The 27,936-nt window shown below is 40.4% G+C and overlaps 1 protein-coding gene across 4 annotated transcripts; it reads left to right on the top strand.

The window, feature by feature from the left end:
• Positions 1 to 845: 845 nt before the first annotated feature.
• Positions 846 to 26,684, top strand: SMAD5 (SMAD family member 5). Of its 4 annotated transcripts, none has more exons than XM_048960461.1 (7): positions 846 to 1,128; positions 17,749 to 18,281; positions 18,932 to 19,183; positions 19,875 to 19,994; positions 20,596 to 20,817; positions 23,304 to 23,560; positions 24,666 to 26,684. In XM_048960461.1, exons 2-7 carry the CDS (start codon positions 17,879 to 17,881, stop codon positions 24,807 to 24,809), a joined length of 1,398 nt encoding a protein of 465 aa, XP_048816418.1. In that variant the 5' UTR covers positions 846 to 1,128; positions 17,749 to 17,878; the 3' UTR covers positions 24,810 to 26,684. The 4 variants fall into 4 exon arrangements, with proteins under 4 accessions (XP_048816418.1, XP_048816416.1, XP_048816419.1 ...); XM_048960459.1 differs by having other exon boundaries at positions 17,674 to 18,281; XM_048960462.1 differs by lacking the exon at positions 846 to 1,128 and adding an exon at positions 8,711 to 8,878.
• The last annotated feature ends 1,252 nt before the right edge of the window (positions 26,685 to 27,936 follow it).

The raw sequence follows: 27,936 nt of genomic DNA, 5'->3' as shown, positions 1-27,936 counted from the left end.
CAACCCACAGCAGAGTTAAGAACCCATTGGACGGGATTGAACTGATAATTTAGACACAACTCTGGTCATAGTCACGAAGACCAATGGGTAATGATTAGACATAATGACTAATAATTAGGCTTAATCATAAGTCTTAATAGTTTAACAATAAATGCTTTGATTCTGCAAGCACCTAATCACACAAATTTTATTTTCCGCTCTAAGGGTGTGCAGCTGTCAGACTTCCTATTAGCTGGACTTTGAAACCTCTACGAGCTCTGCTGCCAACACAACTGATCAGCTTTTATTGCGTTTAGCTCTGTAAATTCACGGCGAGAGCCATCTATTGCACCCCCATTTTTCAATACTGCTCCAATTTTTGCCACTTTTATATATACACGCACAGTGGTAAAATACAAGTTTAGAAGGCCTGCTATGAAGATCATTCAAACTTTACAATTGTATTTTTTACATGGAAGGTGACCTTACCCTCACCAACCTGGCTCACTTTGAGACATTGGTGTGCATGCCTGCATACAAGCAGGACTCGATGATCCTCATGGGTCTCTTCCAACTTGGGTTATTCTATGATTCTATAATTCTACTGCATACATTTAATGTGTCCAGATCGTGCATCTGTTACGCTTTCATGCAGTGACCTAATGCAATAGTCAACGCCCTGAGATGCATGGTGCTCTCATTCTGCACACCAATAGAGCTGCACTGGATGAGTGATCCAGGCACAATTTACACCGTGGCAAAGCGGTTTTGGTACGGATTGCACAAAAGGCACAGTACAGAACATGGCTGCACGGCTGCACACCAACAGCATTATTCCAGGCTGAAGGCCGGGAGCAAAAAATAGACTAGAAGCGTGGAATGTTGCTAAAGGGAGAATTTGAACTGCCTGCCCTGCTCGCACACAGCCCAAGGCCGTTCCGCGGGGGGTCCGCGCCCTCCCGCGCCCGTTTATCGCCATTCCGGCCCCGTTCCGCGGCGCTGCCGAGCCCCGGGCCCAGCGGGCAGCTCCGCCCCTCGCCCCGCAGTCGCCGGGATGAGAGAAAACAGGGAGAGAAACAGCGACCGCCTGGGAAGCAGCTAGTGCGAAAGTAAAGGGGCAGAGCATGGAGCGGCAGTAATGTTCTGAAGGTAAAGCCACGTTCGTTTGCTCGTTTGTTTTGTTTTTCCCCGAGCTGTGGGGTAGTTTTGCAGCAGGAATGGCGTCACTTTATAAAAGTTTGCAGATTTTACTGATTTAGGGGGGTTTTGGGGGGGTTGTTTTCTTTTCTTTTCTTTTTTTTTAAGTGGGGCTGTCCTATTTGCGATGCAGCCGGGCGAGGTGGCCGAGATCTAAATATAAGCCTGCGAAGACGTGTCCCGAGATAGCGACGCCGATAGCAGAGCTATTGTTAACTTTTGGGATTCCAATTAAATCCTGACACGTTAAATATTTATTTAATGTGCGCGGAGACGGGGAATTCTCGTTAACTACGCTAATGGAGTCAGAACAGGGAGAAAGGTTTTTCTCCTACCCCCCTCCCAAACCTACATGGGGACTTCCCAGTCTAACTCGGGGTCTGCGTGCTGAAGCACGGGCTGCTGTATGAACATTAAAGGACAAAACGTTTCAGCTTTGTTTTAGGAGTTATGTTTCAGTTGGTTAAGCAAACTGGAGCATTTATTTTTCCGTTTCTGCAGCTGAATCCAAACATAACATTCCAAAGGATAAAATCTGTTACAAAATAAAACCTACTTAGTGACAGCTGAAGTTATATTCACGGTCTAAAAATGATCTGAAAGCGCCTCGAGAATTCTAAATGTCATTCCCAAGATGCGGTGAATTGTAATTTGGGTTGTGAACTATTTTAGGGACTGTGCCTTAAATGGGCCCTATCTGTGCAGCTGGAGCAAAAAGTCAATGAACTTTTCCTCAACAGTGTGAAACATGGAGGTGTTTCCATTGTAACTGTAAGGCCAACTTGTTCCAGATTTGCAGAAATATAATGTTGAAAATGTATTCTTCAAATGTTGATCTCCTTCCCTGTGTTTACTTTCCAAATGTATGTCAGAGGGCAGTGAAGAGTGCAAGAAGTCCCATCAGAGATAAAGTAGTGATTGAAAAATAACGTTTGCCTGTTGTTGTGAGAAGCTGCTTGGTGATCACCTCATCTTATTGGCTTCTCCCTCGAGTTTTAATTTCTGTTCTTAAAAAAAAAAAGGTGGAAATATCTTTATAGTGAACAGAAGCAAATAACTTAGGACATGCTGTTCAACACTGCACCATGCTATGACCAGTAGCGCTTTTATTTTATGACAGATATTATTCCAGTTGTGTATATATGGGTGTTGATACTATAGAGGAAAGTATGGAACCCAACTTTTTGGTCACAAGGGTGGGGAAAAAAGTGTCCCACAGTGTGCCACGAAATTTAGATATGAGTTCTAAAGGCCTGGCATGGCATAATTTGAGGTTTTTTTTGTTTTGGTTTTTGTAGCAACGTACCCAGAAGGAGAAAGTCAGGTCCTCTCAGCTGCTCCATGGGAGAGCTATAGTGCTCTGCATTGCCATCACTAATTGGTGCTGTGCAATCCTCGGGTGATAAGGTGCTGTTAGGAAGTTGTCTTATGAGTAATTAAGTTTAGGTCTAGGTATTATAAAACGCAGTGTCCTCTTGACTGGTCTAAGCCAAAAGTATCTGCATAATGACTGGAGGGATTTAGCCATAGGTATTGTTCTGGCATATACAGTAGGAGGTATTATCTTTAATATCATAGATATAATTATTGTAACAGATCCCTTCTATTTCAGGTTGCTCCTTTTTCCCTTCCTTTCGTTTTATTAAAAGGACATGCTGTACCTTTCTTCAGTTTAAAATGCTGATCTTACTCATAAGGAAGAGTTGGGGGTATTTTTGCTTTTTTTTTAATCTCTGAGAGTGTTTCTGTTTATAGTATTCAAGCTTCTCCATAGAGTGGGTGTAACCAGGAGAAGAATTTGGTCCATAATGCGAACTAAATTTTCAGTGCTTCCACTATTTAGAGCTCCGCTGTGTTAAAAATAGCTTCCCTGTGGTTTTGGCCATGGAGCCACAAATACAAGTTTTCAGCGCTGAGTTATTGTGGATGTTGGTCCCAACTCTCACTACAAGAAATGGAATTCCAGCTCATGACTGTCTCAACAGATGGCTGTGTTGAATGTGAGCTTGCATGTTTGATCTCCTCGCTGTCCCAAAGACAGGATTTGTCCCACTTAAATTCCAATCACTTTCAGAAGGGAGCAAACTCAGAAGGCAGAGCTTGGCCTTTGGAGTAAAAAAGCCCTGGGAATAACCGAGGCCATGCTCAGTTTTTCATGAGGTGGTAACTTGGAGGACTGTGCACAAGTGTGGCTGACAGTGGAGGGATGTTAAGCAAGTGGTGGGGAGGTGAGTAAATCTTCAAGAAAAAAGAATAAAAACAGTTTTATTTGTAGCTAATATTGAGCACGGTTGACATAAAAGAAAGCTCAGTGATCATACGATGTTACATCTTCCCCGTTGTCTCCAGGTTGTTGCAGGCAGCTTGCAAGAGGTGAAGGCTGTCTTTTCTCTGAGTTCAGCAGTGAGGGTCAGACTCCAATAGGTGTTCTTTTATTGTGAGGTTATGTTCTGGAAATGGTTGAACCCCACAGGTTTAGAAGAATGGGAGTGAGAGTACTGTGTGTCTACTTACTGTCAAAGTAATGATGAGTGGAAGCTAGGAGATAGTCTAGGAAAGCAGCAACGCTGGAAGAATATTCAAAGGAATTGTACCATTTTACATTCTTTTATTTATCATTTCTTCTGTGGGAGCAGTGTATAACTTTGCGTTAATCAGCTGGGACATTTTTTCCATTCCTCTGGGAAGGCTTCCGCCTCCCATTCTAGGAAGCAAACTGAACTTAGCAGTATTTTGCCCTGACCAAATGCTGTGCACAGGTTTCAGTGGTAAAGGGTTCCTGCTTTGATAGGGACTTTGCAACAGGTCTCAGGGTTCTCAGGCAAAGCCTTCTATTCTTGATTACATCTTAGGCATCTTAGTCTTCCTACAGTGTTCTTTTGCCCTTCTTAGGACTTTGACTTTTTTTTGTCAGGTCTTTTGACATTTATAAGTTGAATGGTGTGTTCAGTTTTGAACCTTTAGCTGACTCTCAGATCTGTCATCTCAAATACCATCTCTAAGATATTCACATTTTCATTCTGTAGAGCGTGACAAGACAATGTTGATTTGAATTGACAAAACCTCTACACAGTATCTTTGTTTCAAACATCTTGAATCTGCTACATCTTGAGATGTAGCAGTACTCAGTTACCTGTTTGATCTCATTTATCCTTTCAGCCTAGCTAAGAAAAGCTGGCAGCTTTAAACTTGCTTGGGAGTGTATCTTTGGCTTACCTGCCCTCCCTGATCTACAATTCCATGTTAACGTCTTATATCTATAGCTTCAGGAAACAAGAGTAATCCTTCCCTCTCCTTCTTTGTGTTGCTTTGTGAGTTGAGTAACGTAAGATTTCCAGAAGTGTGGCTGTAACAATAACAGGGAACTGAATGGCCACGAGCCAGCTAGCGTAACTTTGCAGCAGCCCACATCACCAAAGGCTTAAACACTTCTCATAAATAAACACTTCTAATATATTTCATCCAGACACCGAGCTTTTTTTTTTTTTTTTTCAATTAGATTTAACTTTCTTAAATGTGTGATGTGATGTACACAACATTTGTATTGCTTTCTTGTTGTGAGGCAGCCGCTTACCATCATTGTGCTGGCACTCAGCGTGCTGTACGTTGTGAGGTTATTTAAGAGGACCAAACGGCCAGTGTGAACATTACCTTCCTTTCCACCGGCTCTGCTTAAACATAACGCTCTTTTTCTGCCTCAGAAACATATGTGAAGGTATGTATAGTATGTTAGCCCCTCCTTAGCCTTTCCCACCCTGAAAATTTTCAAACAGGGATGGCACGTTCCTCTCTTCACTGCCAATAAAAGAAATAAATAAATAAAAAATTCCTTTCACGGCATTTTCCCCTCCCCCCCATTTCTTCCCAGCTGACAGCTGTGAGTGTAACTTTCAGGAGCTATCCTATCCAATTCCCCCCATTCTGTTTTTGAGTTGGATTTGGTTTAAATACGCAAGTCATCTTTCACACTGCAGGGTTTTTTTAAGCATAGCAATGAAGTGGCTTTGCCAGTGCTCAGTGCAGGTGGAGACACAGCAACTTTGTTTGTTTGTTTTGAATGTATGTGTTATAAAAAAAAATAATTCCCCCCTCACGTCAATTTAGAAAGTTGTCTGAGAATCATTTTGAACAATGCAGTCATCTCAGAAGTGACAGGAAGGCCAAAGTTTCAAAATAATAAAGCTTTTTTTTTTTCAAGATTATTTCCTTATAATTCAAACAATCTATTTGCTTTTCAAACTCTTTCAAACCAAACAAAAAATCCTATTAACAAATGGAAGGATCATATTCAAAATGTAGCGAGAAAATCAAAATAATGGAATTTAAGAAACTTATTGAACTTCGTGGTTGCTTTTCAGCCGTGGAAGTCCTGATACAAAGCGGGGCAATTTTTCAGTTGATTAGTTTGTACTTTGATCAGACTGTACGGTTACAGCTAGCTCCAACATAAACATGTACAGCAGCTCAGGTTTTATGAGAAGACAGTTTTCTGTCCTCACTGCCATTAGGCTGTGTGCAAAGGAATGTGAGACAGGTAGTTGTACTTCAGCTGATTTTACAAAGCCAGAGGAAATGCATAAAGATGTGTGCAGTTGTCTCTGCGGAATCTGAACACACAATTATAATTAAATTGTTGAGGTAATGAGAAGGTTAGCTGGTTATTTTTTCCTGAGATGATCGGAGTTGCATGTCTGTATTTTGAAGATACCAGGTTTGCCAGGGCTAAAAGAGGACTGATGGATTCATCAGTTATGAAATTCACAAATTTCCTGAATTCATAAAATCACTTGATTTCTGGAAACTACGTTCAGGATGCCTTGAGTCTACTTGCTGCAAGCCTTTTATTGAGCTTTTTGTTACCAGAGTACACCTGCTGAAGTACAGCAGTAGAGATTTAAGTGACAAAAACCATGTATATTGTAGACAGGCATAAGCGGTGTTAATTTTCTTGTCACCTTAAAGGTGTACAGTCTTGGATCATTAGATGGTAAATGTAAATTAGCCTTTACGCTGCCCCACTGACTAGAAGAGTCAGTAATCTGTGACAAAATGACAAAGAAGAGGAAAGCTGTTTTTGCAGCTGGTAGATTATACGGACAATTTTGGACTAGGATAATAATAAATATATTGTGCATAAGAGCCAAGTGCTTTCAGAGGAGCGGTGCGTTGCAAACAGACATGCCTGACTTGCCAGTAGTTTTAAACTGAGAACTTTGCACAGTTCAGTTTTAGAAAACTTGCAGTTTTCTCTGTCCTCTCCCATACGCTTGCATGCACACCTACAGTGTTCTTGGTCATTAGAATTCTAGTACCTCTGCAGGAGGAAGCACATCAGGCCTCTGCCTTGCAGCCTTGCTTGACAACATACAACTGTTTTGTAACTTCTTTTAATAAGAGAACATTTTGTTTTGTGGAGACATGATGGCTGGCACATGAACAACACCTAAAATGCCTGCTGCCAATTTGTTGTTTGTTACTTGGTTTATTAATTAAGTTACACAAAAGATTTGGAAAAAGACCAACAGTTGTTTTTTGTTTCTTTTTTGTCCCATATTTTGGACTGCCTAGCCAAAGGAGAACAATTGCTGGTGCAGAGATGCATGAGAGTCCCCAAAGGAGGTTAGCTCTGTTCTTTCACTAAACTAGACTGAAGCCATGCACCTTCACTGTTGTCATAAATTTTAGTTGAGATATCCTGTTGGTCTATTCATTGAACTCTGTATAGATCTGATCAGAGTACGCCAGTGCTAAAAACTTCTGTTGGTTTTAAAAACAATCAGAAAAACCAGAACCAGAAAATAATTTCCTAAAAGTGAAAACATGTTTGAAATTGAAACTTGAGTTCACTGAAGTTGGCTCACTGGATTCTTTTTCTCATTTCTACAACCTTTACCTTCCTTTTCTTTAGTATTTTGCTTAAGTTACATAAATAAAGCACAGTGTTTCATGTGGTTTCTTGCTGGCTTAATTTTGTAACATACAAAATGTAATGTCTAGATACAATCATTTGTCTTTTCATTTGCCTGTTTCTAACATTTTTTTCAAAAAAGTAATTTTTTTAGTACCAAGATTCAGTTGGCACGCCGGATACAATTGATAGAACAGATTTTTAATGGCTGGAAGTTGGTGTAGTTACATGTCCTGCAAGAGATAAAAATTTGTATAGACATGATGGTTTGGCCTAGTATATCCTTCCTATGGGATATTTTTGCCACAGGAAGTAACTTTTCTCTAGAAATTTATGTAGTGGATCAGGCTGGGATTCAGCTGAGCTCAGCAAAGTGTCTGGAAAGACCTCTGGTCAGCCTCCTTTCAGGCACCTTTGGATTATGAACTAGTTAGTAGTCTTCCTGTAGAAAGTTTCCTCTTAAAATCATTCTGTGGGCTAAAGTGTGAAATACTTTGCTCTGTGCATCTTCTTTTTACCCACACAAAGATAAGCTTCTCAGCTTATCAGTGCCGTCAGTTTGGGCCTTGGAAGTACATTCTGGTGAGCAGTTCAACTTGCAGTGCAGAACACATCTTTCCGTGCAAGTCTCTAGAGCCTCCCTGCCAGTCTGTCCTTCTAAGAGGCTTTTGCATGGAAAACTCTTTTTTTTGTTATTGATTTCAGTGGAAATATGCACATTCTTTAGATCTAGCTGAAACCAAGAGTTTTGGTATTCTTATCTTCTGTGGTCTGTTGATGGGAATGTCAAAAATTGAAAGGCTGAAGTCACGGTCTGGAACCTGAGACCCTTGTATCCATCGATTTACATAGTTTAAAATGGCACGAGATAAACAGTTAGCTGGCAGTGTGCTTGATCAAGGTCAGGCATTGCTGTGGCTCGCAGGAGGTGCTGGCCAAGCAGCTCTGTGCCGTGAGCTGCTCTGCACTTCAGCACGGAGCTGGGAGGAAGCAGCAGCCATTTCCACAGCATGCAGCAGGGGCTGCGAGATAAGTTTTTTGTACAAAAGTCCTGGTGCATGCACACCTCTGTGGAGCCGTTCCTAACGCTGCTAACAGGTTATCCCAGATCTTTACGCTTTTACGGTCACGATGAGATCCAGCTACTTGTAAGCTGTACCTCAGAGCCGCACATAAAGCTCAGGGACGCACAACATCCCACAGTACTCAGAACAAGGCCGGTGCCTGGCCCTGGGGAGCAGATGGGGCTGGCTCCCGTCCCGCAGCGTGCCTGGCTCGACCTTCGCTAGGCCTCAGTGCTGCATTCCTCTCCAAGAGGTTCGTGTGGGGCAGCACGGAGCTCGAGGAAAACTTTTTATTCCTCCATCTTGAGGTAAATTACGTTCGGGACAACAAAACGTGAACGCTTGGATGTGAGTTTTTTTTTGTTATTATTTTATTTAGTGGCTACTGGGAACGACTACCACCGAGCCCTTCCGCCTCTCTCCCCCGCCTCCCCCCTCTCAGCGCTCCTGCCCCGGCCCTTCCCGCCGCGTCCGCTTCCTCCCGTCCGTCGCGCGGGGCGGCAGCGCGCATGCGCCGCGCTCCTCATCCCGCCCGCGCCGTTCCCCCGCCCCGGTTCCCCCCGCCCTTCGCGCACATCCGGGTCCCGGCGCTGGCCCCGCCGGCGCCGCCGCGCCGCTGTCCCCTCCGCGGGTGCCGCATAAAGTTTTGTTGAGAGCGGGTGGCTGAGGCCCAACCGCCGCCTCCAGCTTTAACGGACGGAGGCCGGGAGGCCGCCTCGCTCCGCGCCGGGTGGGTCGGGGCGCCCCGAGGGCAGCCCGTGGGGGGGCGGCGGCGCGGCCGGGCTGGTGGTGAGGCGGGGGGGGAGGGAAGCCGCGGCCCGCTGGGAAACTTTCTTCCTCTTTCCGTTCCCTCCGGCGGGCGGTGGGGGCCCTCGGGGTGCGCGGGGCCGCTGAGGGGATCGCGCTGACAGCGGGGGGCGGCCGGGCCGGGTTGGAGGCGGCAGGGGGGAGATGGGGCAGCCCTGCTGTGTGCCTGAATGGAGAGACGCGCTGCTGCAGTGCTAACGAGAGGATGGGCTGTTTCGTGTTTGTTTGTTTGTTTGTTTTAAATATACGAGAAACTTTGTTTTTAAATGGTCTTAAACTCCGGACAAACGAATGCGTGGAGTGATAAATGCCCGTGCTCCTAGCGCTTTGGTTAAGAGGCACTTTCTTGCAGGCACTTTCTTGCAGGCACACTTTTCCAACCCAGAGTTTGGCCTGTACTGCCAGCTGCTTGGCAAAAGATGGATGGAGAAGGGCAAGTTTTGTTTTCTGGGGGCTGTAAAGTTAATAGGAGGAAATACGGTCTTGTGGTTAAAGCACAAGACTGGGAATCAAGTGATCAGTGTCCTCCTAATGGAGTTTCTGATAGCAGTTTGAGCAAATCCAGTGAGCCTCAGGAAAATGAGAACGGATTTCCCACAGGCTCAGTGATAGTTGAAGTTGAAGATAGTTGATAGCTGAATCTCTAGGTGGAATCTGTGGGTTTATAGCTGGCATTCAGTGAGTGATGGGAGTGTTCTGCTATAACTAAATGTGTGAGGAATAACTGTCAGCATGAGCACTAGGCTGTAAGTTTTGGGCTGGGAAATGAGATTGTCAGCGTGTGGTGGCTTTAGATGAAATCTGTGTTAATTTTCAGGTAATTTATCTGCCGTATGTGGCTTTAAAGTTGTGAGGAATGAAGCTGGTACTGTGTGCTGTGCTTCTCGATGATGGGAGTTGTGCACAGAGCGTCCTTCCAATGCTCTGAGGAATCAGAGTCTGATTGAAGAGGAAGGATAGAATGGTGCAGACGTTTCACTGTCACGTGCCCGTGCTGTTCAAAAGCTGTAATACTTTATGAAGTTGGCAGCTGTTGGTACTGGAAGTTAATAGAAGAAGCAAATAACTTAATTGAAGATGTTTCATAATTAGTGTGTTGTAACTTCTGAGCGCTCTGTGTAGGGTGTTGCTGAATTTAATGTCTTAATCCCTACTGTTTGATAGTGGTTTACTCTTACATCTGATATTTAAATTTTGTTCCCTTGGTCTTGAAATTGCTGGTAAGTGCTTAATGGCACTTATTTTTGAAAACAAAATCGCAGCAAACTTCGTTTTTGCTGGAGTTCATGTCCCCAAACCTTTATTTTTCTTTAAAATATGGAGAAGATACACTTGAGGAAGGAATGTTCTTGTTTTGTTCTTTTTTTCCAAAAGAATTTCCTAGTGGAAGCCTAGGAACTGCACGAGATGGGCAGTCGTGGTAGGGGTGAGAAATAGAAAAAGAGGATGAGTGGCTTCCTTTGCATTTTTTTCTCTCTTGATCACAAAAGGTCACAGCAAAAGGCTGTACAGCGATTATGCTGCATGCAGCTGCACTGGGTCCTTTTTGTTGGAGGTTCAGAGTTTTAACCTGTGATGAACCTGAAGGAATTGTAGCTTTGGGCCCTGTGCTTCTTGGTTCTTGTTATGAAGTCCAATTCTTCATCCTGCAGCTTGAATAGATAATCTCTTTAGCAAAGTTTTCAGGATGGTACAACATTATCTGAGCTGGAAGAAATTCCATCTCTCAAGATAGCGTGCTAATGCACTATTAAGTGTAGTTTATATTTCTGTAGTTTGTCTAATGGCCTTTGAAAATTATGCAGTGATCTGTAATGCTCCAGAGGACACTTTTAATTTCAGTAGGATGTTCTCTGTGTTCTGTTTATGGCTCTCTAGAGAAAACTCTTAAAAATCCTTTGTTGCCTTTGCCAAACTGTGTACCTGCAGCCATACTGCTGTGGCAATTCAATACAAGCCTGTATTCCTTCCTTCGCTGCCAGTTAAATGCTTCATGTTGATTCAGACACATTTCTTTTACTGTCTCTGCTGGCTTTGTTAAAATCAGTTTGAATGTGGTTTTTTTTCTTGGAACGTCTTGAGATAATTTTTTTATAGTGGCTGGTTTGTTTTGTTGAAGGAGAGCAGAATTAAAAGATATTTGTTAGCTGAGAACACTTGAGGTGTTTCACGACTAACACTGATAAACAACTCATTACAGACAAATTGAACAGTAGTTGAGGACTTCAGCAGTTATCATTAGTCACAGTGCAAGTTCCTGTGCTGTTTTCTGGAAGCCTTTTCAGCGGTGCTCCTGTGACCACGTAGAAAAGTTTGGCTGGCACTTCAGTGTGCTTGACCAGCGTGGGTTGGCAAGGTGCAGGACGCCGTCTGCCAAGTCTGTATCCCTGCTGACCTACCACCAAGGCTGCGCCTGCCAGGACTGTCATCCTTGACAGAGGATCTTTGTCAGAATTGCTGCTACTGATCCACCAACTATGAGGTAGTGTCTCTGAATTCTGGGTCAGTGGATGTCACAAACTGACAAATTTAGAATACTTCGCCATTCATTCATTCTGTGCAAGGGGGGAAAAAAAGCTTGCTGAATTACTATTGTCAGTGTCCCCTCCAAATCCTGTAGCTTTTGTAAACTTGTCACAATCTTAATGCAGTTCAGTTGGAATGGAAGTGTATACACACACACACAACTTTATTTTTTTCCCATCTTTTAAAGCTTTATGAATGTCCTTAGCCCCTGCTTTCAGGTTACACTTTTTGTTGGCAATTCACACGTTTAGTGGCAGTGTTTAGGATTTTATTCTTTGATGAAGATCTTTACATGAGCAGCCGAATTTTTGTAAAGCATTGTTAATTTCTTCATGTATTTTAGGGCATTTGGAAAGTGTGTCCATAGGTATGGCCATAAGTATGTCCAATTTTTCCCACTTCTTTTTTTCCCAGATGGAGTATTGAGTCCATTTTAAACATTGTTTGCTTGGCCTTGTCTACCGACAGTGGCATAAATTTTTGTTGTCACATGTAGTGAAATGTAATCATGTCCTTGTATGTGAATTTAATTGAGAAAGGGATGCCAGCTTGTAGTTACTGCTGTGGTTACAGTAGATCCTGAATATCCTTAAAAATATGAGGCAGTGTGAGGGCTTGACTGTCAGAAGTACTTCCTATGATAGATGATGACATTTTTCAGCATAACGCTTCTGTTGGGAAATGCCAGTTAGCTGAGAGAGCAAATGTTTCTGGTGAAATACTTAGAAGAGGGATTCTGGTTCTCGGGTTGAATTTGCAACTTTTGAGAACTGCGAAGTTGTGCAAGTAGAGCAGTTTCAGACACCAGGCCCATGCAGGCATGTGATTTTTCTTTTCTAAATGAATGTGTTAAGAAATAGGTACTACCTTTTTTCAGGCTTGGAAAGGCTGGTTTTTTGCTCCTTCTGACTCCCCCACTCTGTGTCACTCTTTAACTGTTTTTGTTGTGGTGCGAAATGAGTTTTCAACTTTCTATTCTTTGGTCACATTTTCTCCTGTGGTTTCCTTGGCATCGTTTGGAAATTGAGGTGCCTTTGAAATGCTGTGGGGTTCTAGTGAGCTCTTTGTGTTTGGACCTCTTTTGTGATACAGATCACTTATTATCACTTGTTCTATTTTATTTTTTTTCAGTGAGTTATAAGAAGACTCCTAAGAAAAACCGAAATCATCACCTTTGTTATCTGAGCTGCATGGTTTTTATGATATCAGTTCTGCCATGTACTTGCATTCATTACTTGCATCTTGGGCTTGGCCTCACCATTTTTGTTTCTTTGAAGAGTGCTGGTTAAATACTTCTCAGCTGACAAGAGTTACATGCTTCATGTTTTTTTTAAGCTGTGCTAGATGCTGTACAGATGTGGAAATGAACAAGTACTGTGTGAGAAAGCCATGTCTGAAGTTATAAATGCATTTTTTTTGTTTGGGGAGCCAGTCAGAGTTAATAAAATTTTTGAAGGTATCGGACAATTCTTTTCTGGTCTTGTTTACATGTATTATTAGTTAGAATATGTTGCCTTACAAGGCATGTTTAAAGCAAAGAAGTCCTGTGCTAGTATAAAAGCAGCAGTGTTTCAGTCAACCTGATGTCCCCTTAGATACACAAGTCCAGTTCTGATGGGAATACCACAAGTTCCTTATTGGTATCCTCCATAAAATCTCTTTTCATCTTTTACTTACCCCAGGGAACGTGAATTAAACAAATAGTTGATAATATTCTTAATGAGTAAGGTGTCGCATAGGATAATTAAAGGAAAATATTTTGTGTTCCAAAGCTGTGGTGATGGTTGGGAATTATTGCCCAAGTTCTTAAGTGTGACCTGAGGATTAATTTTAACCTTAATATGCAGGGGAAAAATATGGAGCTAGTGCTTATACCATGTTTGTCCTCCAGAAAGGACTAATTTAATGCCATTGCATTTAAAAGGAAAAAAGAGATCTGACTGAAACCAGGTGGATGTACCAGGTTGTGCTTTTGGACAGTTGTAAGAATGTACTGATGGCTGGATATATTGTAACAAGCTGTAATTGAGGGTTTCGAGCTTTCTCTTTGTGCATGTGGGGTGTTAGTATGTGTATGGACTTCAAATACTGAAGCATATCGAGGTTGAAGGGTTCAATTTGGTTAGGCACAAAAACTGACTGCAAAACAGTTTGGACTGGCAAGTCTGAAGCAATTCTAATAAACTACCAATTGTGGGACTGGTTAGAAGGGCTGGTTTGTTTATGTTATGAAATTGAGTCTCCAAGCAGTTTCTAATCATGTGCAGTGAAGTTCAGCTTTCAGACTGAGTATGATGCTACAGGAAGCTTTCTTAATTTGCAAACAAGTAAATTAGGCTGGAAAAGAATAACACTTGTGCATTTGAAATGCACGCTTACTGTTGACAGCAGGAAAGGAAGATAATGTAGTTGTTAACCAATTTATGCTTGTTGTGGGGTAATGGACTACTTGATTAATAGTACTTAAAATTCAGATCTTGCAGCTGGGAAATTCTGTGTTTGGAATAGGAGGCAGTAGTCTAAGAGATGCTCAGAAGAGCTACCAGTATTGGTGAGCTGTGCTGTTAACTTGCTTTGTTTGTAGTTAGTTGGCTTGATGAGGCATTAAGAAGGGATTCACACAACTAGTTCCCTTCCATTTGCTCTACTCTTTAGTAGGAAGTATCAGTAATGTCTGCCCCAAAGTCTTACGGGATGCAGCCCCTGCTACCTTTAGTTTCTATCCATTCAGATCCCCCTCGAGCCATCTCATTCAGTACTGTACTCTGCAACATGGTTTCCAACTGAGATTCTCATTCTACTTCCACCTAAGGAAGTTATTGCCTGCTCATTCTGGAGGTACAACAGTGTGAGCAATTTATGAGACACTATGAAGGGAAATGTCACTCTTTAAAGCATATTTTTCTGCTCATGTATCTTACAGTGTTGTGCTGCTGGTAATGCATATGTCTAAAACCTTGGGAGAAATTGGTTGTAAATGTAGATGATCTGGTGAAGCTTATAAACGTCATGATTATATAGAAAGCTGTCAGTCATGAGGTGCTGGGATTGCATCAAATGCAAGGAAATGTTCCAAATGTGCTTTATGCACTTCACGTGGAAATGTTAAAACTCCTGAAGAGTTGTAGCTTCTACGTGAAAATGTTTTGATTCCTGTACATAGATGCCCAAACCCATGCTTTGTGACCTTAAATGGCTCCAAAGAAGGGAAGACTTTGTTGACAAATAATTTATGAATCTTTTTAATACCATTCTGGTATTTTTTAATGAGAAGGCTGTAAGTCTTCAGTGTTTTTTGTTCCAAAATGAACTTCTCAAAGGCCTATGACGATGGTTTCAGTGTCACTTATGCTTCTGGAAGCCTGTCAGCAGTTTGTTGCTGGGTTTCCTTTTCCCCACGCTGCTCTAGAGCAGGTAAAAATGCACTTCAGAAGAGTCTAGAAAGCAGCATGGGTGGCTGGTATGAATTTGCTGCAAGCATTGGTATCATTTACAGCTTCTGCACTATCATTTTTCAGTGGTTGTATGTAGAATCTTTATTTTTTTTGTGATGTTGCTCCAGGAATCCTTGTGCTGCTAGGCTTTGTGTTTGATCGCGATTCTGACTAACAGAAAGTTTTGAGAGCAGATTTTTTTCTTTAATTATTGTTTACAGAGACAAAGTCATTTCTCAAAATTCTCTCGACTTGCCCTACAAATACCAGTTACTATAGGGAATTGCTTTAGTAGAGCTATTGCAACTTTCTTTGCTTCCAGTTAGCTTGTTTATTCTGAGTATAGTTGTGTGTAAATGATATTGAAATGATATACAGCCTGTAAAATTTCATTCCTTGCTATTGCCTGTACTACTGCATTTGAAATACTGATGGAAAGAAAAATGCATGTGATCATAGGAGATGGGGCAGTTGTAATGGAATAGATTAGCTGCAAGAGCTAAGAGGCATTTATTGAAATCTCTTTGGAGCTTAACTTAACAGCAGGATTTCTGCCTCCATGCTTACAATTCTTTGAAAGCATACTTAGAAAACAGCAGTTTTTAATTGTCATCTCGTTGGCCTAAGATTCTAGGTGGGTTCATTTCCTTTGTAGGGGTGTGAGCAGCTTCTGAAATCTTGCAGCTATTGAATGTACCCAAGGCTTGGAAGTAAGTTAATTGTGACCAGAAACAGCTTTTACTTTTTAGAACGCTAAACTTTTATCACAGTAAAAGAATAAATTTAGTCTGGTTTGGGCCAGGTTTATCTCCCTTTATGCATTTCCTGTTACTTTGAAGGGTGAAAAGGTTCTCATGTGGAACTATCCTAGGGAACTAAACCTACCTTGGAGGTTGGCCATGTCTTGATTTCTTCAGAAAGTCAGTGAAACATAATTTAAAAAAAAATAAGAAAGCTTTTTTTCTTTTCATTTTTGCAGTGCCCTCTTCTAAGGACCAGGTGGGGCAGTGGGAAACATCAGACTTTTTAATTTCTCTTTGTTTTCATTGTGTTTGTTGCTATCTTCCATTGCTTTCTGTATTACTCAAAAGCTGAAGAATCAAAGAAGTGCTGGTGGGGCTGAGCTAGGAGTGAAATAGGTGCATTGTTTTGTTTTTTTCCCTGTGAAAGGTTGGTTATAAAATTTCAAACCTGTACTCTTCATCACAGCTGAGTGTTTTTAGTTCTCTTCCCCACTTCCCTCACCTTCTGTGGCATAAAATCTGGAATGGTTGTATGTGGGACAGCATAAATGAGGCCCAGAGGGGTGTGCTGCATCTTTTATTGGAGCTGCTTACTATGTAGTTTGGTGTGGGCTTGAGCTCTCAGTGCAATACCAAAGTACAGTAAATGAGTAGGGTTAGTGAAAGCCTTTTTGTTCTTGTTATTCTTGTTAAGGTACCCATCCATGCCTTTAAGTGTGTTTTTAAATGTCTAAATGCTTGGAAAAGCCTTATCAGAAACTCAGTCAAAGGTGGGAAAAGATAGCCTTAATTAAATGCAGGAATCGAAGGGAAGCAGAGTAAAGGTTCACAGACCTTCATGTTAGCCCTTTTTCACTTATGTGCACATTTGGTGTTTCAGGGTCCATTAGGTTTTTTAATTCACCGCAGTTTATCAAAAGTTGAGAGACAATGTTGTTTGGCAGTTCTGTAGCAAGAAAGGAAGCATCTTTTGTTATTGACATCCTTTCTCTTAGCTCTGCTCTTGCTTTTTGCCAGCTGCTCATTGTCTATACTTGCTTATTTAGTATTCACAAGAGATTTTACAAGTTCTTATCAGCTCTTTGCCACAGGACATCATTTCCTCTTGTCATCGTTACTCCTTAATTTGGGAGGGGGGATGGTGTGTGAAGGGTGTACAGGAGAGCCGGTGAGTGGCAAAAACACCATTCATGAATCTGCTTGGGGTGCACAGCCTTGTTTTGTTTCTTCTCTCCTTTCTAAGGCAGTTCATAGCAAAGGTCACATATCCAGTGCTTGCTCTGCCGTGCTCCCCCCTGCTCTTTTCTGGGGAAAGGAAAACAATTTTTTTTTATTTTTTAATTTTTTTTGCCAAAAGCTAAAAATATCCAGTGCTTCAAATATTCTTCTTAGAAGATATAAGGAAGTGCAGCATAAAAATAGCCATAGCTGAAAAGATTGGCCGCAGTTCTGAATGGCTCAGAAGGGATTGATTTGGGGGGCTTCATGCTCTTTAAAAATGATGGAGTATCTAATTTGAGCTCAGGTATTTGAGCTGTAGTGTTTTCTCCTTTTCAGAAATAAAGATCTATTTGTAAGGCTGATTACTTCTCTGAAGCAGTGTCTGTGGATCCTGCTGCTTCCACCATGACTTCTGCTTGTTTCTGGTAGCAGATTTGTATCTTCAGGTGAAGCGCTGTGATATAAGACAAATATCTTAAAGCAGATTTCCTAAGTTTGTTTTCAGCTCCTTCCGGAGTTTCCTTCTGAAGAAGTGTTTGGACATTAATGTTGACAGAAGCCATGCAGTCTCTTTGATCGTCTAAATGTCTCTTTTCTCACCTATTAGAGATGAATAGATGGGAACTCTGGTAATGTTTTCCTATATTCAGCTTTAGGCAGAGATTCTAGTAGGGTAGGAGGTTTGTTACGACAACTAGAGTTGAAATGAGCATTCTTTTAATATTATCTTTTTTTTTGTTCTATGTTATTATTTACTTGTTTACTAATTGCTTGTTTACTCGTCTTCTTGATAGAGCTAAATTGGAAGAGTTGATTGTTATTTTTGAAGTGAAGACTTCATCACTGACGTCTATATGTTTATTTGTCAGCGTCCAAGAAGTAATACAGCTCATCAGTGGCAATAACTGCCTTTGGTATACACTGACATTTATTTGAAAGCAAGAATTAACAAAAAAAAGGCAGGCAAAACCCAACGAGTCTTTTGAAGACGTGTGTCAAATGACGTCAATGGCCAGTTTGTTCTCCTTTACTAGCCCAGCTGTAAAGCGTCTGTTGGGCTGGAAACAAGGAGATGAAGAGGAAAAATGGGCAGAAAAAGCTGTTGATGCCTTGGTAAAAAAGCTGAAAAAGAAGAAAGGTGCTATGGAAGAACTGGAGAAAGCTTTGAGCAGTCCAGGACAGCCCAGCAAGTGTGTTACCATCCCTCGTTCTTTAGATGGACGACTTCAGGTTTCTCACAGAAAAGGCCTTCCCCACGTAATTTACTGTCGTGTCTGGCGTTGGCCTGATCTACAAAGCCATCATGAGCTGAAGCCATTGGATATTTGTGAGTTTCCTTTTGGATCTAAACAGAAGGAAGTCTGCATCAATCCTTACCACTATAAGAGGGTGGAGAGCCCAGGTATGTTTGAGCGTGGCTATCAAGAAACAAATAAAATCTCTAGGAATCACATGTTCTTTGCATCAGTACCATACGATTAACCTAACTTGGTGTATGAGGAGGTTTGGAAGAATAACGTCTTCAAAAGTGAATTTTTTCTTATATATATATATATATATATATATATATATATATATATATATATATAAGAAAAAAAATATATATATATAAGAAAATATATATATATATAAGAAAATATATATATATATATATATAGTCTTCAGTGAAAAGGTTTAGACGTAGCTATGTAGTTTGACTAGTAATATGGACTGAATTTCCATCTGTACTGCTTTTGTTATACACAGAGTGGGTTTTACACTTCTAAACCAGTAGTTTGTTCTGCACTACATGTGAACTGTTTTGGTTTTTTGTAATTTAAAAAGTTGCTCTCAATTGCATGAAATGTAAGTGTATTTCTGCTCTGTTTTTCTGCAAGACTGGAGTGTTAGTCCTTCATAAAGAGAGAGGGGTTGGTGGTACAACAGATTAATGCTTTCCTCCATGCACATTGGTATTGAAATTTTCATAGTGAGCAAAATTGCACGTTGTTTATATCCTTTTTCTTCTATCTAAGCGGTTTGTTTGGTTGGTTTTTTTTGTTTGTTTTCCAGTTCTACCTCCAGTGTTAGTGCCTAGACACAGTGAATTCAATCCACAGCACAGTCTACTCGTTCAGTTCAGGAACCTAAGCCACAATGAACCACACATGCCACATAATGCGACGTTTCCAGATTCCTTCCAGCAGCCCAACAGCACTCCATTTTCCATTTCACCAAACAGTCCCTATCCACCTTCTCCAGCCAGCAGCACTTACCCAAGCTCCCCAGCTAGCTCTGGACCATCTAGTCCATTTCAGCTACCTGGTAAGTACAGCCTAAATGTGAACTTAATGGAGAGATTTTATTGCAGTACTTAGCTGCTGTGATACTTACAATAAATTGCTTTGTTTGCGTTTTAAGGAATTTTAATCCTAGTTTTGTTGCTGGTCAGAGTTGACTGTCATTGTTTTGTTTTTCCAAACGTTCTCTGTCATGTATACTGTAGTAGTAAAATACTTTGCACAGCTTCAATATAAGATAATTGATGTGTGCTTTAGAAGAACATCTAGCAATGAAACAAAGCAGATGGAACAGTCCAAGCAGAAAGTTTATTAATATTCTTCTCTGGAGAATACCTAAATATAGCATTTAACTGAAATAAAAAATAATTCTCAATAGGAGAAACTTAAATACTTTGAAAATAATGGTGGGTGGGAACTAAATGGAAAGAGCAAAGGAAAGAAGGTCTTGAATCTGCCTGGTTATTGCTGTGATTTATAAAGCTGAGAAGGTAAAGGATTAAAGAATACATTTTTGCAGGAGCTCAGAGGCCTTGTTAATGCCCATTCTACATGGTATCCCTCCTCTTGTTGTGTGCAGGTTCCTGCAGACCAGGTGTTTTAACCTCTCTTGTTGAAGGCTGTTTTACTGCGTTTACAACTCAGCTGTAAAGCGCAGAAATAAATAGTCTACGTTGTTGAGGTTTATTCACCCCTTTTTTTTCTCTTGTGTGTAGCTGATACTCCACCTCCTGCATATATGCCCCCTGATGATCAAATGGGGCAGGATAACTCTCAGTCTATGGACACAAGCAATACAATGATCCCTCAAATCATGCCAAATATATCTACCAGAGGTAAGTTGTATAGTATGATGCAGAAATAACCTTGTTTGGCTTCTTAATACTCGTAATCAAATTGAATGTATAACTTCAAATGGTGCAGTAAATCTGTGCTGGTAAATTGAAGCAGTATAAAAAAAAAATGGATTTGCAACAGCAAGAATTAAGCAACAAAATTTACTGTGCTCATCTGCCTCTTGCTTTTAATGTGTAGTGTGGCTTAGCAGCAAATGAAAAAGTTCAACTTAGACTATTTTTACCTGCTGTCAGAATTGTATATGCACAAGGGCTCTGAAAATTATGACCCAAAATACCAATAACTAAAAAAAAATTGAAAATGAAAATGTAGACAGAAGAATCATGTCATCTGAATCTTTTGTGTAGGATTTTTTTTTTGCTTAATATCTGCCTTAAAACAGGAAAACAAAATCAATGGTCTAGCAGAAATGTGTGAAAGTAAGTTAAAATCATTAAGATTTTAATCAAGACTTGCTCTTGCCCATCACAAATACTGACCAAGTTGTTATTACCTATTGGTATTTTGAAATGCTTACAGTTTCTGATGTGATGTGTTAAATTTGATGTAAACTGACATTTCCATTTTGCTTATTTTCAGATGTTCAGCCTGTTGCCTATGAAGAACCCAAACACTGGTGTTCGATTGTGTATTACGAATTGAACAATCGTGTTGGGGAGGCCTTTCATGCATCTTCTACAAGTGTCTTAGTAGATGGGTTTACAGATCCCTCCAATAATAAAAACAGGTTCTGCTTAGGTTTGCTCTCAAATGTTAATCGCAACTCAACCATTGAGAACACTAGACGACATATTGGGAAAGGTGAAGTTTCATTCTGTTTTGTACACTTACAAAGTTAATCCTTGCTTTTACTGTTACTGGTTTTATTTATGAGTAGTCTTTGTAGTGTAGTGCAGAGATATTGAAACAGTTTGTGATTTATCTTCCTCTCTAATATCTGAAGATAGTTTTTCCGTGTGGATTGGTTCTCATCTAGGAGTTGCATACGTTTTTTTCTTTAGCAGTAATGTAAGAAAGTACTTGTATTTACAAACTGTTGTTGTAGGGGCTTTTTTGTTACAGTCAGTGATACTCTGTATGAAAAAGCTTTATTTCAGCACCGACAAACGCACAGGACTTCTGAAATCCTGTATCTTCTGCTTAAATACTTCATGCTGCTTTAGAGTGTATCGGAGTGCTGGTTCTGTTCATGGAGCATATTACACTGCTGTCTGCAGTATGTTAATATCTTGCATAAGTTGGCAGCGAGACTTTGAAGTGCTAATGTAAAACTGCAAGGGCTCATTTGTCTGAGTGAATCCATGGGTGTGTTTGTGTGTGGGAGGGATTCCTGGAGACAGCAGGTTGTGCAGGATCTTCTAGTTTTCCCATACTGTTTGGCTGATAGCACGTAGAGATGCACAGTGTTCATCTTTGATGGAATGTGCTTGAATTATCTTAAAATGCAGTGCTCCTTTTCTGAGTACCTCCTTTTTCATAATTAACTAAGTCCTTGAGAAGAAAACCTGCCTTCTCTTGCATGTATGAGACATTTTTTAGCACATAAAATCATTTGTTATGTTTGAACTCCTGTTTTCTTGATACAACCCACTATTACTGATTCTGCTGAACTTCAAGGCTTGTAATGTCTCTTAGAAGGCTTTTAGGTAGAAATTAAGCATGGCAAAAAATTGCAGTTGTTCTGGAGACCAAATACACCTTAATATTTGTTAGAATATTAAAGTAGATGCAGTTCCGTTGTCTGAGAAAAGGAAATGGTATCAAGTGAGAACAGCAGACTTTTGGGAGCTGAATGAAGGTAGGGGAAAGGCTCTGTGAGGTTCTTTTGGTTTGAGTTACTGCTGTGGCTGGTACTAGTGGAGAAATGTTACATATCCACTGGAGAAGGTAATAAATCTAAATTAGATCCAAAATCTTGTGGAGTATTGATCTCAAGAAAATCTGGAGCTTTAAAATGTCTGTGTGTTTAGTACTAATTATTAATCTAAAACTTTGCTTTGCAGTAGCAATTCTGAGTACAGTTAAGATTGTTTTGGTATACAATATTATTTGTTTATGGCTTTTGTTTGGAGAATCTTGTGATTTTTTTTTTTTGCTTCTTTAAAGCTACCTGCTTCTAATCTCTCAGCTTTTTCTGCAGAAGTATTGCATTGCAGGAGTAAATGACCTCTAATTATGCATTGGATTATTTTTGAATTACCAGTATCCTTCTCAGACTGCTGGATGTATCTTGCTTCTTTTTAGCTCCCTCAGTAGGCTTATACCCAAAAGAATTTAGCAGCAGGTGGTAGTTGCCCTTGTCTCTTTAAATAAACACGATTGTGTAGTGAAAATGTGTTTTTGCACACCCCAGATTTTCTGCCAGCTGCTTATAGTAGGTCAAGCCAATGGTTCCTCTGTGTGAACTTTGTCCCACCTTAGTCCCAAGTGGATCTAGCAGTGTTCACAACAGTTGTTGCTGTCTGAAAAATCAGCTGGCATCTGTTGACTTGCTGGAGCCTCATATGGCAAAGCATGGAGCAGTCAGCAGGGCGTTTCAGAAAGCTTACCAAAGTGAGCCACATCTCAGGTGTGTGACTGTGACGGGTGGAGGAAAGGGAGAAGGTCTGGCAGAAAGAAGGCAGGAATCTCAACTGAAGTACCAGTGAGAGTCTGTGTTTGAGCACTGAAGGGATCAGTGGGTGGCTTTATATGTGTTGAATAAGATGTAGTGCTCTAGTAAGCCATTCATAGCAGAGGAGGGAATAATTTATATGCATAGCTGAATGCAGACAGTGGTGACAAATCTAGGGCCTCCCTTGATTTTTAAGGTCCGTAAATCCTGATATTGGTTAAGTTGTCCAGATAGTTGGATGTGCATCTCTTTTTGCTTGATAAAACGTGCCAAAAAAGTGAGCAGGCTGCAGACACACTTTCACATTTGTGTCTATCCCTGCTCCTGAGAATTTCGTTGGAATTCCCATAGGCGGAAGTTACCAGTTTATAAAGCTGCAGTTTTAAAATCTGCCTGAATCCTCTCGGAAACTGGCTTGGAGTAACTGTCGGTGTGTGGAAGTAGGATTTTTTTGTCTCTTCTGTAATTGACGAGAGAAGGACATCTAGTGGTTGATGTGTAACGAAGCTTGCATTTTGAAATGAGAAACTGTTACCCTGTGGGCATAAGACAAAACTGAAAAGCTCTTCAGACAGACAACTGAGTTGCCTCTGATTTCAAGGGGTTTGTATTAAGTACTGTATTTTTGGAGGGGAAAAAAAAATTAATGCTTTTCTCAAACTTTGTTTTCAAGGAGTTCATCTCTACTATGTTGGTGGGGAAGTCTATGCTGAGTGTTTAAGTGACAGCAGCATATTTGTACAGAGCAGGAACTGCAACTACCACCACGGCTTTCATCCAACAACTGTATGCAAGATTCCTAGTGGATGCAGCCTGAAAATCTTTAACAATCAGGAATTTGCTCAGCTTTTAGCTCAGTCTGTCAACCATGGATTTGAAGCAGTGTATGAGCTCACCAAAATGTGCACCATTCGAATGAGTTTTGTAAAGGTAAACAAATTATTTTGAGAGGCATTTAAGCTTGCTGTGGATTTCAGTAGTCAGCAGACTGTGCCAATGTAACAAAGCTATTTTGACCTCATACGAGTCTTTTCAATTTAAAATACATTGGGAAGGTTAATTAGGGAAAGGGAAGTCGATGCAAGAAAAGCACAGCTTGTCTTGTTAACTATTGCCTGTATTTACTTCAGTATTCAGGACATGATTTTAATCATTGTAGCTACTGTTAAATTATGAAGGGAGGTCTGGACTTGTGCACTGAAGTTGAATGAGCAGAGCTAGCTAACTACACAACCCCTAAAAAAACCAGTGTGGGTAAAGAGGAGCATAAGGGATTACAGAACAGATGTTCAAACTTCAGACACTTCATATAAATAAAGATACATAACTGCATTTTCAACGTGGAGAAAATACACTGTTTAACAGGACAGTTTGACATTACAGATTTATTCTCATAGTAGTGTTTCTTCAAATTGGCTGCCAGTTTCAGATTTAGCTTGAAGTTCAGGCTTGTGCCATCCAGATTTTTTTGTCTGTTGGTTTTTTTTGTCTTGTCCAGAAAGAAAGCTTGAAATGATGTGTTCAGAGTTAAAATGAAGTGTGCTAGGAAGTCTTTATACCACAGATATAAATAGACTTGTTGAAGTCAGTACAAATCGCTAGATCTTGCCTCAGGGTACCCCAGCTGTTAAATACTGAGTATACAATGAGCTGCTTTTCTGAAATTGTTGAAATTTTATCTTGCCAATTGTGATAAATGCTGTTCAGATGGAGTGTGTGGAGGAAGAAGTGGAAAAGAACTGTAGCTAAATTGAGGAACCTCTTTGGAGTCAGCAGTCTGCTCTCCAAAGGAACTTGGATGGTGATGCTGGGCCTCTAGCAGGGAGGACTTGATTGAGGCTTCTGAGTGCAGCTTCTCTGCCACTCCTTCCCGACCTGCTGATTTTTGTTTTCTTGAGATGATAAGAATTGTTTAGATTTTGAGTTAACTTCAGATAAATTCCTTAGATGATGTCTCTCTGCTAGTTGTCAGTACAGTTATTTCTAGATGCAGGCATGTTTTCTTGATTGATAACGTGGTGTTCATTTTTTGTAGGGGTGGGGAGCTGAGTATCACCGACAAGATGTCACGAGCACCCCGTGCTGGATAGAAATTCATCTTCATGGGCCCCTCCAGTGGCTGGATAAAGTACTTACACAAATGGGTTCTCCTCTTAATCCCATTTCATCTGTTTCATAGTGTTGAAATTCCATCTTCAGCCTTATTTTTAGTGAACTTATTCTAATTCTAGAGAAACTTCCAGCGTGGATACTGTGAGCTATATGGAGAATGGATCTTATGGTTTTACTTTCTTTCTTTTTTTTTTAAATCCCTTTGTGACCAATTCCATTGTGTATAGCTGAGCAGTTTTACATTTCAATTTGTTCTTGTGATGCTTAAGTGACAGTTGAGCCCTAAGGGAAAAAGAAAAAAAAAATCTATTGGAAAAATTCAGAACGCTTTTCCCCTCCTTGGAGTAGAATTTAAACAGGCATATGTCTTAACTGGAAATTATTTTTTGTCCTGTAGGGACAGAATGATGAAGACTGACTTCAGAAAATAAATACATATCATAGTTCGTTGTTTTTTTTTAATGTTTATAAAAACGTTTGAACATGTGCAGCTCCAGCTTGCAAGCTGTATTTTTAGTGTAGTTGCTTAACAAATTAAGTTTGACCTCTGTCATAAAGAAAATTAGGCTTTATTATGGCTAATTTGCCTAATTGAACAATGTGACTTTCTTTAAATGTACACATGAAATATACTTTTTACAAATGTCGGAGTGGTGTAAAAACACTTTGTCTATTGGAAAATGCTGTCATAAACACGTTGTATATGAATGCAGAATAGCAGTTCTTAGTCTTTTCCCACTTCAGTTTTGTACTATTGCTTTTAACCACCATTTTAAATAGTAACTGATACAAGGTAAACATCTTGCACGTTTCTGGAGTAGTGATTTTTGTTTTTCTTTGACTTACACTCATGCCATTTGGATGAATTGGTTGCCAAGGCCTATTTCTTTTTAGGTACCCTTCTCTATTTTAACATAAACACTAGTATTTGTAAATGGCAGTGCCTTGCTATTTTTTCGAAGGAGTAAGTTGTTTTTTTAATTTTCTTTTTGGTGTTTTAGCTGTTTATTTTGCCTGTCTGGAATTGATCTGTGTTAAGCCTTTTAATCTCTCAGTAGTCATTATGCAGTATTAGTGATTACACTGTATTTAATTCACTTTCAGTATGAGTTTGAGTCTCTTTGAAGGCTGCGAGTGGCTTAGCAAATTAGTAAATGAATGCAGAAGCTCTTCCTTCCAGATCATGTAATTTAATACAGGCCTGTTGTTAATGACCAAAAGCAATCACTTCTTTTGTAGACTACGTGAAACAGTGATTCTTGAGCCTGTTCTTAGCGACAGGTGTTCGGTCAGAATACTTGTAATTGGCAGCTTTATGGAAATCAAGGACTGCATTAGTATGAAGTGTATCTTTTTGTAAGGAATTACGTTGCCTCTGCTGTTGTATTACTCAAACACTGTACTAAACACTAAAAGAAATCAGCTCAGTAACATACGCGTAGTTTTCCCCTGTAAAAGTAAAAACGATTGAAGGAACATTCTAAGAGAATTAGAAGTGAATTATACAAAATCCATTTGCATGCAGAAAAAGACCTACTGTTAGTTTTAACTCCTCCGTTTTCCTGGATATCTTTTCAGGACAGGGTGCAGTGTCTGGGGGAGAGACTGAAACCTCTGAAATGCAAACACTTATTAAAAGATGTGCTGCAGTTAACTACTGCAATCCTGAGACGTTGATTGCTTACACAACTTCTTTTGTCTTCTATTGAATGACAGTTTCTGCTCAAATGTGGAAATCATGCATTATATGGTACCTGAGTAAGAGATCATCTTAAAGGAAAAAAATTGTTTACGTGTCATTAAAATGTTTCTTATGAAATGCCTTAAAGGAATAAACTGTAACACTTCTGCAGAACCCTCATGTTCTCTTGTACAGGTATTTCTGTAGTACTTGGTGATTTTATTGTCTTTTTTTTTTGTTCTTGTTGGTTTTTTTTTTAAAGCAATTTCTTCAGTGTGTGTTAAAGCGAATGTGCATCTTCAGGAGAAGGGAGGAAAACAATATTTGCCACTCACTTCTGGGGTCTTCTCTTTCATTCTTCGAAACAGCAACCCTGTTGACTGAATAAGATGCAAAGTCACTTGGCCACAGGATCAGGCTTCCCATTTTCCTCTCCCCGGGCCCGACTTCTATCAAGTTGCTGAATATGTATATTTGACACTACGGATATTTTTCTTGACGAGCTTTTAAAATGAATGTCTTGGCACATTGGATCAAAGAAAGATCTCAGTTGTAGGTACAAGCTTCTGCTTTATCCAAAATGTTTTTCACCCGGCTTCACCTCCGCTCACTTGTTTGGATGCGGCTGACTAAAGGACTGAAGAATGGGCGCTGGAAGTAGGTGTTTGCAAGTCAGAGCTGCTGTATTGTGGTTAGATTGGCTACCCATGCAATGAAGCATAATTTCTGCAGTGCTCTCTAGCTAACCCACTTCTGATGCTGTCATTAAGTATTAAAGTACTCTGGCATTTCTGTGCTTGTGTACATACTCTTGATCTGTAATATATGCAGTGCTGAGGTTATCCTTGCGGCTGCTGATTTTGCCAGGGCAGGCTTGCAGGAGCAGACCAAGTAAACGATTTGCCTACGCTCTGCTTTTCTGTTCTTTTTAAGTAGGACTTATTTTTGAGAGCTTCTTGGTTGATGTGCCTACTGGTTCATGGTGTTCTGATCGCATTTGGTTTGTCTGTGCTGCCGATGGAAAGGTGAGATAGTGCTGCATGGATAAGTTGGATGGGAACTGTTTGACACTAATTACGTTTTAAGTGTAGTGATAACAGAGATTGTTGCTTCTGTCGCAGCGTGCTCGTGTGTAAGTCACTTTATCTAGATGGAGGGATGGAGAAATGAAATCAGCCAGTAGCGTGGTAGTGGAAGATGAAGCATTATATATAGCCCAGCTTAGACTGAATGTTACTCTTCAGCAAAAACTGTTTTGGCTTTTATAAGTGTAAGTATTTTCTTCTTTTAAGGCCTATTTCTACTTACAATCAAACACAGCACTAATTAACAGCTTTGACAATACCAGCAAGGAGCCTGGAACACTGAAGTTCTTTCTGGGTTTTCTTTCATAGTCACTAAGATAAGATCTGATCTTGGATATTCCTGCTCTGTGGGCATCAGTCTTGCTGGCAGTCAGACCAGCGCCTTGTGGAAGTATTGCATTCGTTTAATTACATCAGACACCAGATAG

This window comes from Lagopus muta, chromosome 14, assembly GCF_023343835.1.
Source record: "Lagopus muta isolate bLagMut1 chromosome 14, bLagMut1 primary, whole genome shotgun sequence".
NCBI classification, from domain to species: domain Eukaryota; kingdom Metazoa; phylum Chordata; class Aves; order Galliformes; family Phasianidae; genus Lagopus; species Lagopus muta.
This window is presented reverse-complemented; position numbering and strand designations above follow the sequence as displayed.

Bases quoted from the DNA above. Each gene is read 5' to 3' on its own strand.
- SMAD5 (XM_048960461.1), top strand. From the start codon at position 17,879: ATGACGTCAATGGCCAGTTTGTTCTCCTTTACTAGCCCAGCTGTAAAG. The intron at 20,818-23,303 runs GTGAAGTTTCAT...TTTGTTTTCAAG, and splicing joins TAGACGACATATTGGGAAAG to GAGTTCATCTCTACTATGTT. The intron at 23,561-24,665 runs GTAAACAAATTA...CATTTTTTGTAG, and splicing joins TTCGAATGAGTTTTGTAAAG to GGGTGGGGAGCTGAGTATCA.